We start from the raw sequence: 18,332 nt of genomic DNA on the forward strand, positions 1-18,332 counted from the left end.
TCATCGATGTTTCTAACTCTCTATCCCTCTCCCTTCCTCTCTGTAAAAAAATCAATAAAATATATTTTAAAAAATAAATAAATAAATAAATAAATAAAAAATAAAAAGCAACAACATGCCCTAGCCAGTTTGGATTAGTGGATAGAGCATCGGCCTGTGGGTCCTGGGTTCCATTCCGGTCAAGGGCACATGCCCATGTTACAGGCTCGATCCCCAGTGGGGGGCGTGCAGGAGGCAGCCAATCAATGATTCTCTCTCATCATTAATGTTTGTATCTCTCTCTCCCTCTTCCTTTCTCTCTGAAATCAATAAAAATATATTTAAAAATAAAAAGCAGCAACAATAGATGTATGCTCAAAATTGTTATATTTTCTTGGTGAATTAAGCCTTTTGTTATGTGGCTACCTTCTCACCCCTACTAAAGTTTTTCTCTTAAAGAAAAATTTATCTGATAATAATAAAATTATATTAGGTTTCATTTGGTTAGTATTTGCTTGATATATCTCTTTTCATTACTTTCAATCCTTGCATAACCTTGTATTATGTCTCTTGTAAACCATATATGCCTGGATTTTGTTTTATCCAATCTGTCAATCTTTGTTTTAACTAGTGAATTTAGTCTATTTGCATTGTTATAATTATTGGTACTATTGATATATATGAACCGTTCTGTTATCCTAAATTATTATTTCCGTTTTCCCCACTTTTTTCTACTTCTTTTTAAATCTTTTCTTACAAAAACCAAACAAAAACCAACATCTACTTAAATTACTCCTGTCCCATAAATAAAGGAAATAACAGCACACTCCCATATCACTCTCTCCCTGGTCCTAACCCCCATCCATCATGTTGTTATTATCTAGAATAGTTCAATGGGAAAAGGACAGACTATGCAATAAATAGATTTGGGAGAACTATTCTTTGCTAACTACATAGTCTGGCTTCTTCCTATCTTTCTAACTATTCTCTCCATTCCTGTCTACTTGAGCCATGTTACCTGTTCTGTTTTATGAATCCATTAAGATTGTTTCTGCTTTAGGATTTAAAAAAAATATATTTTTATTGATTTCAGAGAGGAAGTGAGAGGGAGAGATAGAAACATAAATGATGAAAGAGAATCATTGATCCGCTGCCTCCTGCACGCCCCCTACTGGGGCTCGAGCCCGCAACCCGGGCATGTGCCCTTCACCGGAATCGAACCTGGGACCCTTCAGTCCACAGGCTGACACTCTACCCACTGAGCAAAACTGGCTAGGGCTGCTTTAGGATTTTTTAAAATTGGTATTCTGTGCGCCTGAAATGCAGGCTTTTCCTGACCATCCTATGCCAAGGGCATGCTACAGCCAGCTCATATCAGCTCATGGGAGTCAGTTTGCATGCATCTTCTCCCAAAACCATGTTCAATGACTTCACATGAGTAGTTGAAAATTGGCATGTGAGTGTTTCCACCAAAGAAATTGTCAAATATTAGAAGTCAGTAATTTTTGTTTTTAAATTCTGGAGAGCCTGCTTACCAGCACACCAGTGATCTTACCTGAAGTTGTCCTTCCCCTCCGCAGTCATAATCTATCTCAGAACCTATATTATTGAACTTACTGCTTCTTGGAATGTCTTTTCTGGGTTTTGTTTTGTTTTATTTATTTTGTCTCCTGTTACTTCCATATACTCACAATGAAAACAGCATCTTTGATTGCCTGTCCACTGGTATATCCTGCTAATACCAATGAGAAACTAACTTGGTTTACTTTTTCCCCCAGATGATGGCCGTAAGAAAGCTCGAAATGCTTATCTCAATAATTCCAATTATGAAGAAGGAGATGAATATTTTGATAAAAACTTGGCACTCTTTGAGGTAATATTTGGGAGAAAACTAGGACAGATTTTAGGAACTGAGATTTCAAGATAGCTGTTTTCTACCCCATTCAGTTTTAAAACAGCACAGGCTGGATAACTTAATAGCTAATTGTTAAAATACAATACTTACAGCTTGTCACTGTGGTTGATTTAATCTATAATCTAATGATTGCTAATTAATGGGTAGCCATTAATTAAATCAAATTCCTATGAAATAGAAAAGGAATGTTGACATCACAGGAATATAGAGAAAGTTGCTGTCAAATTCAGCTGGGGTTTAAATGTTTACATTGGAATTATCTTCTAAGTATAAAATAATGTATTTTTCAGCTCTGCATTTGGGGAGACTATCATTTACCTTCAAACTACTAACCAAAACCAGTGTAGGAAGCAGGCTGCTAGAGTCAGAAGACCCATGTGTCTTATCTAAGAGCATGGACTTTGCAGTTGGGGTATTGAAAGGAACCTATTTTATTCCTGCATTTCTGTCCACTCACTGCCTTTGTTTGGCTTTAAACACTTCTCAGTGTGCCTGTGTTTTAAATGATATTTTCTCTCAGCTTCTTCAAGAAAAGGTCTGAGGTGAATATTTAGTTCACTCACAAAAGTTTTCTATTGACCTGCCTATTCTTGGTGCTATATATAATAGCCATAAGTTAATATAATGCTAGTAGCCTAAAGAAAGAGAGTATTCTGGTTAAAGATCTTATTATCAATGTTTTTTACAAGGTTACACTGTCTGTAGGGGCCAGCATGATTTTGTTTTTACTGCAAAGTTAAGCTATTAGAAAGACTCAAAAGGTTTTCATTTAAGAATTTTATAAGGATTTATGTAGGCCTGATTAAGTGTGATATTTTAGTATTGGGGGAAATAAAATCTCATTGATAAATCACCTTTTAATATTTACCTGTGAAATATTTTCTCACTTTGCAATTTTCTGGTAGAGCAGTCCTTTTGTTGCTTATTTCCAGTGTGTTCTTCATCACTCATTTCTTCCATACTTCTGGTTTTATAGGAAGAAATGGACACCAGACCAAAGGTGTCTTCTCTCCTCAACCGCATGGCTAATTACACTAATCTGACTCAAGGAGCAAAGGAACATGAAGAGGCAGAGAACATCACTGAAGGGAAAAAGAAGCCCACCAAGGTGAGGCCTTGGAAAACAAGGATAAATAAAAAGCACCTCATATATACGAAAGGATGAATAGCCAAGGCATCAGTTTCTGCTCTAGAATAGCTATTTATTGAATGCCTGATATTTGCCAACACTGTCCCGGGAACTAGGTTCATAGCACAAAAAAAACTCACAATATCTCATTGTCACAGTCCTTAAGATGTTTTAACTATGATGATACATGGTCTAAGGAAAATACAAGCAGGATAAAGAGATCGAGGCTGTTGGCCAGCAAGGGAGCCAGAGCAGAGGGCATTGCTATTTTAGAGAGGCTAAGATGATATTTGAGCAGGGCCCTAACTAATGTGAGGACTGAGCCACGAAGACCAAATACCAGTCTTTTTTATCAAAATGATAAAATATATACAGAATAATATTACAAGTTAGTTTTTTGGTTGTTCAAGGGTTAAAGGACACTTAGATCTTTATTTTACCTTACAATGAAGGATTTATACCAAATTTTGAAGATCAAGTCATTAGTCCATTTTTAAATGAAAAGAGAAAGTTAACAGCTTTGAACTACAGAACTTTTTTATTTTTTATTTTTTTAATATATTTTATTGATTTTTTACAGAGAGAAAGGAAGAGGGATAGAGAGTTAGAAACATTGATAAGAGAGAAATATCAATTCAGCTGCCTCCTGCACACTCCCTACTGAGGATGTGTCCACAACCAAGGTATATGCCCCTGACCGGAATCGAACCTGGGACCCTTCAGTCCGCAGGCCGACGCTCTATCCACTGAGCCAAACCAGTTAGGGCCAGAACTTTTTTAATTTGTTGGGGTGCACTTAAAGTTTATTTGTGGTCAGATGCCTATGTAAACACATGTGGGGATCTTTGAAAGATAAAAATGTATAGCTCGAGGAATAATAAAAGGTATGGTATAGACATTTGAAGTTGGAGATTTTGTATGTGCCTCTTTCAGGGTATTTATTAAACTTACTATTTCTGCTTTGAGATGAATGTGGTAGTTTAGGGAACTAGTTTTCATATAAAAGTAAAAAGATGAAGTCGTCTTTTCTAAATGACTTTGTAATTTTTTCTTTTGTCAACATCTTTCTTTTCAGACCCCCCAAATGGGTACCTTCATGGGTGTCTACCTCCCATGTCTACAAAATATTTTTGGAGTGATCCTGTTTCTACGCCTTACATGGGTGGTGGGCACAGCTGGAGTTCTTCAGGCCTTTGCAATTGTCCTTATTTGCTGCTGCTGTGTAAGTCCAGAGGTGGCTCCTGGAGACCACCTGGAACCTTGCGACTGCTCAAGAGTATATGCACTTGACCTCTTTGGGAATAAAACAGAGAATACTAGGGAAAGACTCATTTCAACAAGAGAGATTATTTTGATATGAAAATCAAAAGGATTTTCAGTTATTTAATGTCAGTTACTCACTGTTTATATCTATAACGAAATGTACTAGAAATTATAATGGAAGTCTTCTACAGGAAGTAGAAGATACAGCCTACAAAGGATTCAGAATACAAACCATTTGAGCTTGATAGCACCAATGTTGTTACAGAAAATGTGTTAGAAAATGGGGTGTACTACTCCAGTAGAGTGGTGAGAAACAAAACTGATTGTTGTTTTGGGGTGACGAGTGTTTGTTTTGTTTTGAAGTCTCATTCATTTTCTCTTCCCCAGAAATTCAATTGTTTTTTCCAGGTCTCCTCTCCACCATGCTGAGAACATTTTTTTCCCCTCACCCAAGGATATGCTTTTTATTGATTTTTTTTAATTTTTTTTTTTTTTTAGAAGGAGGGAGGGAGAGAGAAAGAGAGTAATATCAGTGTGAGTGAGAAACATCAATTGGTTGCTTCCCGTGACGCTCCCTGACTGGGGATCGAACCTGAAAACCACATATGTGTCTCAGGACCATACTGAGAACATTTTAATCTTCCTTTAATCTAAACTCCTTTTATCTATGTTTCCCAGCCACATCTATCAATTTTATTATAAGTTGATAGATTATTTTTTAATTATTGTTTTATTGCCTGACCAGTGTGGCTCAGTGGTTGAGTGTTGACCTATGAACCAGGAGATCACAGTTCAATTCCTGGTTAGGGCACATTCCCGGATTGCAGGCTCGATCCCCAGTGAGGGGCATACAGGAGGCAGACCATTAATGATTCTCTCTCATCATTGATGTTTCTATCTGTCCCTTTCCCTTCCTCTTTGAAATCAATACAAAAATATATTTTAAAAAATTATTATTTTATTGCCCTGGCCAGGTAGCTCGGTTGGAGCATCGTCTTGTATACTAAAAGGTTGTGGGTTCGATTCGGTCAGGGCACATACCTAGGGTGCAGGTTCAATCCCCAGTTGGGTGTGTACTAGGAAGCAAATGATCAAATATTTCTCTCACATCAATGTTTCTCTATCTCTCTCTTTATCTTTCTCTGTCTTCCTTCCTCTCTCTCAAATAAATAAATATATCCTCTGGTGAGGGTAAAAAACAAATATTTTATTATTTAACTAGCAACTGACCTCTTTTATTACTATCACCATTATACCCTCCATGTGCTTCATGCTCAGAGTGCTATACAGAGCAGGGCAAGTAGTCATAATCTGTATCATTAACAAGTTAAAATTAATGGCACCATCATTTTTTTTTTCAGTTTCTTAGTCTTGAAACTTCAGTGCCATATTTGGTTCCCTGATTGCCTCTCACACCCAGTTAGCTACCCAGACTAATCATATCTTCCTCTGAAATCTCTTACATTCAACCCTTCCTTTATATTTCCACTTCTACCACTGCAGTCCTTTGCTCTCACAGAATTACTGTAATAGCCTACTAACAGGTCACACTGCCTCCATCCACTCCCTATCTACAGTCCATGCTATACTCTGCTACCAGGTAATGTTTTTAAAATATAGTCCTTGCCAGGCCAGGGTAGCTCAGTGGTTGAGCATCTACCCATGAACCAGAAGGTCATGGTTAGATTCCAGGTCAGGGCACATGCCTGGGTTGTGGGCTTGATCCCCAGTAGGGGGCATGCAGGAGGCAGCCAATCAATGATTCTCATCAATGTTTCTCTCTCTCTCCCTCTCCCTTCCTCTCTCTGAAATCAATAAAAACATATTAAAAATTTTAAAATACAGTGCCTATGAGCTCAGAAGTCTTCAGTAGTTCCCTTCCTTACTGAATATTGTTCTTGTTATTGTAGCCAGCCTTTACTCAGTTTCTAATTTGTTTTCCAACTTGTTTAGGAGATCCAGGGGGAGATCAGCGGTTCTCAATAGCAGCTAACCTACTGATTACAATGTAGGGGCATCTATATGTATAAAAGGCTAATATGCAAAGTGTCCCCTCGGGAGTTCGACCGGGAGACTGGGAGTTCGATCGCTTGCTACAATGTGCACTGACCACCAGGGGGCAGTGCGGAATGAAGGAAGGCCCCAGCTGGCAGCCAGAAGGCCCCAGTCAGCCCTGATCACCGGCCAGGCCTAGGGACTCTACCCATGCACAGATTTCGTGCATCGGGCCTCTAGTTTTAACAGAATATTCCAGGTAATAGTGTGACTTGTATAATGAGTTGAGCCACATCATCTCATTTCCATGCCATTGGGTATGACAGGTAACTCCCTTCATAAAAGTAGGTAGAGGTAAGTTCTCTGAGGTCCACAGATGGGAAATAGTACAGAAGGTTCTCTTTTATACAGTAACAATCTTCTCCCTTCTATTTCTTTACAGACAATATTGACTGCTATCTCTATGAGTGCCATTGCAACTAATGGAGTGGTGCCAGGTCAGTAGGCTAAGCGCAGACGTCAGGGATTGTCAGTGGTTACTGTGTGTTTATGATGTGAAGGCCAGAAGTGTAAACTTCCGAGGAATAGAGTCCTATTTTAATCTGTTGGCCATGGACACTAATACTATTTGAGTTTAGGATATCTTCTTTAAAAGTTTATTTATGTTCTAGTCTAGAATTTTTCATTTTTGTTGCATCCTTAGCTTCCTTTAGTTAGAATATATTTTATTGGGCTATCTCATGCCTGCAGTAAATATTCATATTTTTCTAATACTTACAAATTGTTCTGCTTCCTATGGAGCAGTGGTCGGCAAACTCATTAGTCAACAGAGCCAAATATCAACAGTACAACGATTGAAATTTCTTTTGAGAGCCAAATTTTTTAAACTTAAACTATATAGGTAGGTACATTGTTATTAACTTAATTAGGGTACTCCTAAGCTGGCCTTTACTAAAAATGTCCTCACTCTGATTGAGGTACGTTCGCTGAGGTCGACCCCTCAGATTGATGCGGATGCGTAGCACTAACCACTGCACAATGAGACTGCTGACTGATTGGCTCACTCAACTCATGCATGAATCACGCGCGCCTCCCCCGCGCTGCGTATCCTGTGGCCCACCTGCGCCGTGTCTCCCATTGCCCGACCAACCCACACCCCCCACTTCTTCTAACGCCACTTCTTCAAAATAGACTCGCCCAGGCCAAAAACCGACTTCTGCGCATGGGCCACGAAGTTTCAATCGCACTGTACGTGCGCACCCGCACGTGGTATTTTGTGGAAGAGCCACACTCAAGGGGCCAAAGAGCTGCATGTGGCTCGCGAGCCGCGGTTTGCCGACCACTGCCATGGAGCATTAGATGTGCAGTATATCCTACCATAAAGATTTCATATTTTACTCCCCACTAGCAAATCTACTTTTTATCACATTCAGCATTTTCAAAAGCCTCAAATATTTATCCTTCATGCATATTTTTATTATTCTTACTTATGATTGTTCACATACCTCTTACTAATGTACTTTCTTTATCTTGATCACCTTGTTCTTTGTGTGTTAGCTGGGGGCTCATACTTCATGATTTCCCGGGCACTGGGCCCAGAGTTTGGTGGAGCTGTTGGCCTCTGCTTCTATCTTGGAACCACATTTGCAGCAGCCATGTATATCCTTGGTGCCATTGAAATTTTTCTGGTGAGTATAGATAATACAGATTTGGATTTACGTTCTTTGATGTCAAGGCTTCTGAGAGATCAGCTATAAGTGATCGATTGTAATCAGCTAACCTCATTTTATTTCACTTTGCTTTATTGCGCCTTGCTGTATTGCACTTCACACTTGGCCTCCAAGTGTGGATATGAGCAAAAATGTTGAGGGCATCTTTTGTCTGCCTACTCCTTCCCCTCTACCCAGTCACCCCCACCCCATCACCTCAACCAAGAAGTTAGTCTCCAAGGAAGATTTGTGCCAATGGGGAAAAAGTAAAATAAAGTTGTGTTTTTTAAAATATCTTTATCCCAATGAAATAAAATGTGTTTCATTTCTTTATTTACTGGGATATATTTTTTACTATTTAAATTAATGATAGCAGAAGTAGTCCTCAAGGTAATCATTATAATTATTTTATATAACCCTTTGAATATGTTATTAATGTATTACTTTTTTTCCATTTGGAAATATAGGTATTCAGAATAGCATGTAGACTTAAAAAAATCAGTGATATCCCATTTCTGTAGGTGTTCGAGATCCAAATAGAAATTTGGCTAAGTATCCAGCCATTGTCTGTCTCAGCTATGCTTTCCTTTGTGAAATCAAATCAATCTGCAACATCCTTTTACTTGCCTACTTTGAAATTACCTAATTTTTTTACCATTATTGCTTAACAGGTATACATTGTCCCCCGGGCTGCCATCTTCCGTAGCGATGATGTACTCAAGGAATCAGCAGCCATGCTAAATAACATGCGTGTCTATGGCACAGCCTTCTTAGTGCTCATGGTATTGGTGGTCTTCATCGGCGTGCGCTACGTAAACAAGTTCGCCTCACTTTTTTTGGCCTGTGTCATTGTGTCCATCTTGGCCATCTACGCGGGAGCCATCAAGTCGTCTTTTGCCCCTCCACACTTCCCGTACGTTTCTATCTCTCCGATTAACCATGATTGTTGGGTAGTCATTGACAGTATCTAGTGATGTGATCATTTCAAGTCACAATTTTACAGTCTCTCTGAAATTTCCCTTTGGGATAAGCCCGGTTAGCATCTAGGCAGGAAGCCTCCCAGCGAACTGCCTAGTTTGTTCATGTTGATACTCTTCCCTATGTCCCAAGCATAGAACTGGCAGCCGTAACCATCATTTGGCTATACTAGTAGATAATTAGGTTTTTTCAAAACGCTGTAATAATGGTTGTGCATATTTGAACCATTCATGAAGGGCTTTTCAAACAGTATAGTTATTGCCAGCAACCTTTATAAAGTATCAAAATGTTGGATTCCTTTTATTAATGAAAAATAAAGAGTCAAAGGAAACCTAAACTCTTACCTAAATATTTGTAATTCATTAAATTTTTAATTCTGTTAGTGCCATAATGGACTTTCTAGTCATAAAATAAAGAGAAATAAATGTCATTATTTGTATTTATATCTATGGGTATTAATTATATTATACACCATAAGTAGTTCAGGTACCTTAAACTATATATGTATGTGTGTGTGTGTATATTTTTTTTAATATATATTTTTATTGATTTCAGAGAGGAAGTGAGAGGGAGAGAGAGAGAAACATCAGTGATGAGAGAGAATCATTGATAGGCTGCCTCCTGCATGCCCCCAACTGGGGATCGAGCCTGCAACCCAGGCATGTGCCCTTGACTGGAATCGAACCCGGGACCCTTCAGTCTGCAGGCTGATGCTCTATCCACTGAGCCAAACCAGCTAGGGCTTAAAGTATATTTTTTGAAGCAGTAATGGATTTATACAAATATGGGACTCACAGGCTCACCAGTTTTTTATTTGACTAGTGGCATAGGGACTAACCAGCACTGAGTGTTATTTGAAATCTTGTTACAGAGATTGTCTTTGAAAAGTTATCTGGGGATTAAATTCATCAGTCCTATGTTGATTTAACCTGATTACATAAAAGTAGATTTTTCAGGATGAAAACTTGGGTTCATAGAGATTAAATTAAATAACTTGCCCCAAAGTTAATTAATAGCAGAGCCAGAACATGAACCCTGTGATTTTCTTCCAGCCCAGTATTTCCTCTAAGCTAACTGATGTCCACAATAGGTTCCATCATACTTTTTAAATCTGCTCACCTGACTACAGAGCAGCGAAAGATCAATTTTAGAGTCATAAAAATACTAAGGCTACATTCTGGCTATATCTTAACTTGGGAAATTCCATTTTGCCTCTAGTTTTCCTTTGATGCTTCTCCTCTTTTTTGGTGGATAAAAAATCATGATGTGTGGTATTTTTTTTTTAATGACAGTCTTTTTTTAATATGTTTTTATTGATTTCAGAGAGGAAGGGAGAGGGAGAGATAGAAACATCAACGATGAGAGAGAATCATCAATCACTGCCTCCTGCATGCCCCCTACTGGGTATTGAGTAACATGGGCATGTGCCCTGACTGGGAATCGAACCATGACCTCCTGGTTCATAGGCCTATGCTCAACCACTGAGTAACACTGGAAGGACTGTGGTATTTTCTTTAAAATATTCCAGCAAAACAAGACAAAAAACCTAGAGGAATGGATGAAACATGACTGGGAAATTTTGACAGTTGTTGAAGCTGAGTAATGGGTACATGATTCATTGTATGCATGCGGCTATTTTGCAGATTTTAAAAGTTGCTTTGTTCCACCCGGTGGTGGTGGCTCAGTGGTTGAGCGTCGACCTATGAACCAGGAGGTCATGGTTCGATTGCAGGTCAGGGCACATGCCCATGTTACTCAATCCCCAGTAGGGGGCATGCAGGAGGCAGCTGATTGATGATTCTCTCTCATCATTGATGTTTCTATCTCTCCCTCTCACTTCCCCTCTAAAATCAATAAAAATGTGTTGTTGTTTTTTTAAGTTGCTTTGTTCCTCCTTTTTGAAAGGTATTTTAACTGTGGGCATATTATTCCTTTGTTTGTATTTATATCTCTGGGTTAGAGAAAATAAAATAAAATCAGCAATGAATAATTGTGTTATCCTTAAATACCCTCACTCCCACTGGGTCCAGGCTTATGTTCACAAACAGTTTTCTCTTAGGCCACAGAGGGATGTGCTTTTTCATTCTAGCCAAGCTGTCTTCCTCCAAATAGTAGCCAGAGGTTTGACCTTTAGCAAAACATTCTCAAGGGGGTTTTTATGAACATAAGGCTTTTCTAGGCCAAAAATAAAATTAGGGGAAATTATTTTTTAAACAAAAGGACCCTAAGATTCTATTAGACCTAGCAGTTGGTTAATATCCTAGAGATTGTGGAAGGTGAGTCAGCACAGTGTATTCAGACAGTCTTTCTATTTTAATTCTGTCACTACCACCTACCATCTGTGTTACCTCATGCAGACTACTTTATCTCCCCAGACTTCAGTTCCTGCATCCACAAAATCGAAATAATGCATATTGTGTGAGATTGCTATAAGGATTAAATTGGCATAAGATGTACGTCACCATTTACAGAGCGAGTCAATAAATATTCTCTTTCCCATCCATGACAGTGTAGCTCTCAGAGATGACATTTTCCTTTTACCAACCTATTTATTATTTACTAACCCATTTCTAAGCTATTTTCTTTTTTAAAATTCTTCCTTTGCTTCATTTTCTCCCTGGTTGTTTTTACTTAGGGTCTGCATGCTGGGTAACCGCACCCTTTCATCAAGACACTTCGACACTTGCTCTAAGACCAAGGAGGTGAACAACATGACAGTACCGTCAAAGTTATGGGGCTTCTTCTGCAACTCAAGTCAGTTTTTCAATGCCACCTGTGACGAATACTTTATTCACAATAATGTCACGTCAATCCAGGGCATTCCTGGATTGGCTAGTGGTGTCATTAAAGGTAGGTTGGGAGGTTCTTGGACACGTTTTTCCTCTTTCTCTGCGGAAAATGGACTTTGCCTTCTTAGGCTCTTCTATAGTCCATGAAGACTCACTGTCAATGTCACTCCCCTCTTTAAGCTCAACATTCAGCCCTTATTCAACCCCTCTCTGCTTTTATATTAGTGGATTTACTCTTTCTCAGGGCTCCCTTGCAGTGTTGTCTGCGAAAAATTACCACCTTTTGAGAACAGAGCTGAGCAAATCACTTTTTAACCTAGAATAAGATAATAAAATATCCTTTGTGTTACTGTAAACTTGCTAATATTCTCCTGCCATAACAGCTAGAATGTAGCTATTCTAATGTCACCACATCCACATGTGTGTTTTCCTAACTCAGCTAAATTTCTGAAATTCTTTCCTTAAGTGACTTCTATTTTAAATGTTTGGTCCACAGATTCCTTTGCATATAAGTAAGTTTACCTAAGAAACAGCATCGATAACCAATTAAAAAAAAGGCTTTGCAGGGCATTTAGCTTTAGTCTGCTTAAGTTTTACTAATTTGTATTAGTAAACTTAACTGGACTTGTATGTACCAAAGTATTTTGTCAAATTATATTTGAACCAGATGAGAAAGGGCATTAGTTTTTTATGTGTGCTTTATTGTATAGTATGCGTGTGTGTGTGTGTGTGTGTGTGTGAGTGTGTGTATGTGTGTGTATATATATATGCTCATGTAGAAGCAAGCATACCTTTAAAAACTACATAGAAAATTATGTAATTATCTTCTTTCCTAACTGCTGCTCTTTTTTCCCCACTGTAGAGAATCTTTGGAGTAATTATCTACTAAAGGGTGAGATCATTGAAAAGCCCTCTGCCAAATCTGCTGATGTCTTAGGCAACTTAAACCATGAGTATGTCCTCGTTGACATTACCACCTCCTTTACTCTTCTGGTGGGGATCTTCTTTCCCTCTGTCACAGGTAAGCATCTGGGCTGTTTTCTATTTTAGAAGCTATCAGATACAAGGAGTGATTTTTTTCTCAGGAGATAGAAATATATTCTCAGGGCTCCTTGCTTTGTTTCTAGTACCTGTATGACTATCAAAGTGTCTAGGAACTCAGTAAGTTAACTTACTCTTTTTTCTTTCTCTGAAGGTATCATGGCTGGATCAAACAGATCTGGAGATCTAAAAGATGCTCAAAAGTCTATTCCCATTGGCACTATCCTCGCCATCCTGACCACCTCCTTTGTCTGTATCCTTTTCATGGATCCAGTCTTTCTTAGTCATAGGAACATCCAGAGGTACTAGAGTTAGAGTGATCAGCGTTTTTATCTTGGTAATAAAGATATCTGCTTTTTATAACATCACTTCTCACTAGATAATCTACCCATCTTGTCTACTTTCTATCTCATCTTAGCGGGTGAACATCATTTTCCTTGACTCTCAGTATCATAGATTTAAGCAATGTTGTCCTTTTTGGTGCATGTATCGAAGGCATTGTTCTCAGAGACAAGTAAGTAGTTGATTCCTTTGTAATAATTATGTGTCTGTCTTCTGTTTTGTCTGATCATCCCATATAGCCCCAAGACTCAAAACTCAAAACCCAATCTGAGGTATCTATTATGGCTAACAGTTAGGAAATATATGTACATATATTCACAAAAAGGTTAGTGAATAATAAGGGTCAATGTTGATATAAATGTGAGATGCAATGATTATAGCTCTTCAATGAAGTAGTAAATTTGAAGTTTGACTTTCCTGTACATTAAGAGCTGTTGGGTCCAGCCAGTGTTGCTCAGTAATTGAGCATGGATCTATGAACCAGGAGGTCATGGTTCGATTCCCAGTCAGGGCACATGCCCAGGTTTCGGGCTTGACCCCCATTAGGGGGTGTGCAGGAGGCAGCCCATCAATGATTCTCTCTCATCATTGATGTTTCTATCCCTCTCTCCTTCTCCCCTTTTTCTCTAAAATCAATAGGGGAAAAATGTTTTTTAAAGAGCTGTTGGAAAACAGGACCAAAAATAAAGGCAGGCAAATTAAAAAAAACTTTCAGGTGTCTCTAGCATCTCCTCTATGAGACATAAGTATGTCTGTTTGTTATTCCAAATAAAAGCTTGAAACTTGCTTTCTTCATTTTCTTCATGAAGAATGTTATGTGTTTTTCCTTTCCTCTCACTATGAGTATAAAATACGTTTTTGCAAGAAATTCCTAGAAAATGTTTCCCTGAAACCTGCTATATCTCTTCCCATTTCCCTGTCTTGGGGAGTTAATATCCTCACCATTCACCCCTTTCACAGAAACCTAGGTGTCATCCTAGACTTTTTTCCATCAATTCCCTCATCCAGTTGGTTTCTAAGCCCTGTAAATTCCACCTTTCACCTTAATAGATCTCATTTTTCCCACTATTCTTTATTCTCATCACTTTGTACAGGGCTTCAGGATTTTTTTTTAATAATCACCCTTTCAGTTTTACTGCCTTCTAATAATCCTTCTTCCATGCTGCCACCAGAATAATTTTTCTAAAACACAAAATTTGATCATACAGATTACTTCAGAGCCCGTCAACACCCCTAAAAACCTATCACCTTGATCTGGCCCCCACTATTCTTCTCATCACTTTGTACAGGGCTTCAGGATTTTTTTTTTAATAATCACCCTTTCAGTTTTACTGCCTTCTAATAATCCTTCTTCCATGCTGCCACCAGAATAATTTTTCTAAAACACAAAATTTGATCATACAGATTACTTCAGAGCCCGTCAACACCCCTAAAAACCTATCACCTTGATCTGGCCCTGTCTACCTTTTTCTAACCTCATCTCCTGCCATTCCATCATAAATTCCCTGTTTTATAACGTAAAGTTAAATGTCCCTTGTTTCAGATCTCCATCCATCCACACATTTATGTGGTTTCCTTTGCTTGGAATGACTTGTTCCCACCTGCCAGGCTTATATTCATCCTCTCCTATGAAGCTTTCCCAGAGATGCACCCCAACAGAGAAAACCACTCCTCCCTTGGTTCGACCACTATATTGAACATGGTGTGTTACTGCACTTACCATATTGCAGTTACCTGCTTCCTGTAACTCTCCCCTATTAGATTGAGTTCTTTGAGAACAGGAACCCTAATACAGGCATACCTAATTTTATTGCACTTTGCTTAATTGCACTTTGCAAATACTGAGTTTTTTACAATTTGAAGGTTTATGGTAACCATGTATGAAGAAAATCTATCAGCGCCATTTTTCCATAATAGCATTTGTTCACTTTGTGTCTGTCTCTTGCTAATTCTCATAGTATTTCAAACTTTTTCATTACGTTTGTTATGGTGATCTATGGTGCCACCAACCATGCCCTTATAAAACAGCAAACTTAATTGATAAATGTTCTTTGTGTTCTGGCTGCTCCACTGACCGGCAGTTCCCCCACTCTCTCCCTCTCCTCAGGCCTCCCTGTTCCCTGAGACACAACAATAATAAAATTAGGCCAAATAGTACCTCTACAATGGCATCTAAGTTTTCAAGTGAAGGGAAGAGTCGCACCTCTCTCACTTTAAATCAGAAGCTAGAAATGATTACGTTTAGTGAGGAAGGCATGTCAAAAGTCTAGGCCTCTTGCACCAGACAATCTCAAGTTATTTCCAGGTCAACTTTCCCCACTCTCATTTCTCTCTCAGGTTTGGGGATGCTGTGAAAGGGAATCTGGTGGTAGGTATCTTATCGTGGCCATCCCCATGGGTCATCGTTATTGGCTCCTTCTTCTCGACATGCGGGGCTGGACTTCAGAGTCTCACAGGGGCCCCACGGCTGCTCCAGGCTATCGCGAAGGATAACATCATACCCTTTCTGAGGGTGAGTGAACCTTTCTTTTGCCCTCTTCCTTTTTCCTCAGGTCTTATGAGAAATAGTGTGGTCTTTATAGGCTTAGAAATTACTAGATCATATAATATGAAGACATGTGGTTTTTTAGTATAGGACTCTCCAAATCTGTAGTATGAGTATATATGTGAGTTGAGTAAAGGTGTTTAAGAGGTATATAGGTATAACACTGTTATCTTTTGGATATCTACAACTGTAGCATTGACTCAAGCACTCCCCAAACTCCTATGTCTGATGCTTCCCTTCTCTGTACAGGTTTTTGGTCACAGCAAAGCCAATGGGGAACCTACCTGGGCTTTACTTCTGACTGCTGTCATTGCAGAGCTGGGAATCCTTATCGCTTCTCTGGATCTTGTGGCCCCAATTCTTTCCATGTAAGATCCAGTTATTGTCTTTATTTATTCTTGCTTATGTAACGTACAACACATGTTGTAACTTATTGATGACTTACTACCTACATGGAACTGGTGTTAGATGAAGGAAGCAGTGATCCCTGTGATGGGTACTGTGGTAAAGGTGCACACTGAGGGCTATAGGGCTCATAAGTGAGACATCTAAGTGGACTGATGTCCCAGGGAAGGTGTCCTAGAGGAAGTGACACATGTATCTTAAAGGAGGACTGGTTGTTTGCAAAGCAACTAAGGGGTGAAAGATATTGCAGGCAGAAGACGTGTGAAGGATGAAATAATGCAGCACATCCGGAGAGCTGAAAGCAGTTAGGCTTTGATAGAGTGTAGGCTGCCTGCTGGACAGCTGCAGACCAGAGAAGCAAGTAGAACCAGATGAGAATGTACCTGGAACTTTTACCTGGAAGGAGGAGGTAGTACTTTGAGAACAAATTGATTATTATTTGGTTTAGAATGATCAATTTGGTATAAAAGATAGATTAGAAGGAAGCTAAAATTGAGCTGGGAATGCCAAATGGGAGCTTATTTAACCAATCTAGGAAAGAAGCAATGAGAGCCTAAACCAGGGGTGGGCAAACTTATTGACTCGAGGGCCACAATGGGTTCTTAAACTGGACCGGAGGGCCGGAACAAAAGCATGGATGGAGTGTTTGTGTGAACTAATATAAATTCAAAGTAAACATCATTACATAAAAGGGTACGGTCTTTTTTTTTTTTAGTTTTATTCATTTCAAAGGGGCCGGATCCAGCCCGCGGGCCGTAGTTTGCCCACGGCTGGCCTAAACTAAGGTGATAGTGATAGAGATTTTTAAATATGTAGAATCCATAGGACTTGGTAAGTGAATTTGGAAGAAGGATGAGTAACGAAAAACACCGTGTGAGGAGTGGTTGTATCGTCACTGAGAGAGAACATAGGAGAGTGAGCAGGTTTGTAGGGAGAAGTTCAGTTTCTCTGCTTCCTAGTCTTAATCAAAGGCTGGTGGGTTAGAACAAAGGCTTCAATGCAGCAAAGGTCCCAGTTATTAAAATAGCTCTTGAGGAATCATTTTACAATAATAGTCACTCCTCTTACTCTTTTATTCTGCCAGGTTTTTTCTCATGTGTTACCTCTTTGTGAACTTGGCATGTGCCTTGCAAACATTACTTCGAACACCCAACTGGAGACCCCGATTCCGCTACTACCACTGGTAAGTCTGCTTTTTTTCTTCCTTTTTCCCCCCACATTCGGAGAGAGTCCATCGTTGAACTTAGAAAACTAGGAGATTCTGGGATCTTGATATAAATTTTTTCTTGGCCAGCTACTTCAATTTTCTGTGCTTACCTAAATTCCCAGCCTACAACCATGTTTTTCATATATGCCTTTAAAATAATTGATAACACCCACTTGAGAATAAAGATCAGAACTATGAAAGAAATATTTTCATCCTGCTGCATTCTTCAGGTTAAAACAACTTCCCCTTTGCCTGACTCTTTTTCCCACTTCCCTCTTAGCTAAGCGCTGGACTTCATTGCTTTCTATCTGTGTTCTCGTATTCTCATCAGTTTCATTCTCAAACTCTCTTCCTTATGACTATTTCAGTTAGTAGTTAAAAGTGTGAGCTTTGGAGTCAGATGACCTAAGTTGAAATGTCAGCTCTATTTCCTAGCTTTGTAACCGTCAACAAAGCACATAACCACAAAAAATTCATTTTACTCATTTGTAAAATGGAGCTAATAGTAATACAAGTATTGCTTGTATTCTAAAGTGCTTAGTACAGTGCTTAGCACATGATAAAGCTCTCAACTAAATGTTGTAAAGCTGCTGCTATCGAGTTCTAGTCTCAGTCCTAAAGGAGTTGCCATGTTTTTAGCTACCACCCCCATCTCTCTCCCATTTCTTTTCTCTCATAGCTAAAAGTGCTTTAATAGATCCTGTATGTACCTGTCGCTACATTCCTCTTTGCTAACTTTCTCTTTGATCCCTTTCTGCTTCACTTACCAGCAGTGGGCATTGATGTGACCTTTATCTGACAAAAATTTATATCTTTATACCTCCAATCTTGTTTCTAGCTTTAACTTTAGTTAAAAGTTCATTATGAACTTTTTTGTGTTACTGTTTTGCTTTTATTGTTTTTCTTTTTCTCTTACCACCCTATATTTTCCTTAGATCCAGATTAACAATTCGCTTACTTATTCTTCGAAACAAATTATAGAGCCAGTTTATTACACAGAAGAACTTCAGTGAATATAGTTGTCTAAGTCATTTT

At 38.9% G+C, this 18,332-nt stretch overlaps 1 protein-coding gene across 9 annotated transcripts in view; it reads left to right on the plus strand.

The window, feature by feature from the left end:
• The window catches only part of SLC12A6 (solute carrier family 12 (potassium/chloride transporter), member 6), a 95,515-nt gene that overhangs the window by 63,696 nt on the left and 13,487 nt on the right, over nucleotides 1-18,332 (plus strand). For all 9 annotated transcript variants that reach the window (XM_014532945.1, XM_005885752.2, XM_014532946.1 and 6 more), the window contains 13 exons: nucleotides 1,758-1,852; nucleotides 2,871-3,002; nucleotides 4,099-4,245; nucleotides 6,724-6,778; nucleotides 7,839-7,969; nucleotides 8,662-8,903; nucleotides 11,604-11,818; nucleotides 12,620-12,778; nucleotides 12,953-13,051; nucleotides 13,255-13,312; nucleotides 15,478-15,652; nucleotides 15,935-16,053; nucleotides 17,175-17,273. In XM_014532945.1, the coding sequence (XP_014388431.1) occupies nucleotides 1,758-1,852; nucleotides 2,871-3,002; nucleotides 4,099-4,245; nucleotides 6,724-6,778; nucleotides 7,839-7,969; nucleotides 8,662-8,903; nucleotides 11,604-11,818; nucleotides 12,620-12,778; nucleotides 12,953-13,051; nucleotides 13,255-13,312; nucleotides 15,478-15,652; nucleotides 15,935-16,053; nucleotides 17,175-17,273 (1,726 nt within the window). The remainder of the gene's footprint in view (nucleotides 1-1,757; nucleotides 1,853-2,870; nucleotides 3,003-4,098; nucleotides 4,246-6,723; nucleotides 6,779-7,838; nucleotides 7,970-8,661; nucleotides 8,904-11,603; nucleotides 11,819-12,619; nucleotides 12,779-12,952; nucleotides 13,052-13,254; nucleotides 13,313-15,477; nucleotides 15,653-15,934; nucleotides 16,054-17,174; nucleotides 17,274-18,332) is intronic.

Source organism: Myotis brandtii, unplaced genomic scaffold (genome assembly GCF_000412655.1).
Source record: "Myotis brandtii unplaced genomic scaffold, ASM41265v1 scaffold927, whole genome shotgun sequence".
Taxonomy (NCBI): domain Eukaryota; kingdom Metazoa; phylum Chordata; class Mammalia; order Chiroptera; family Vespertilionidae; genus Myotis; species Myotis brandtii.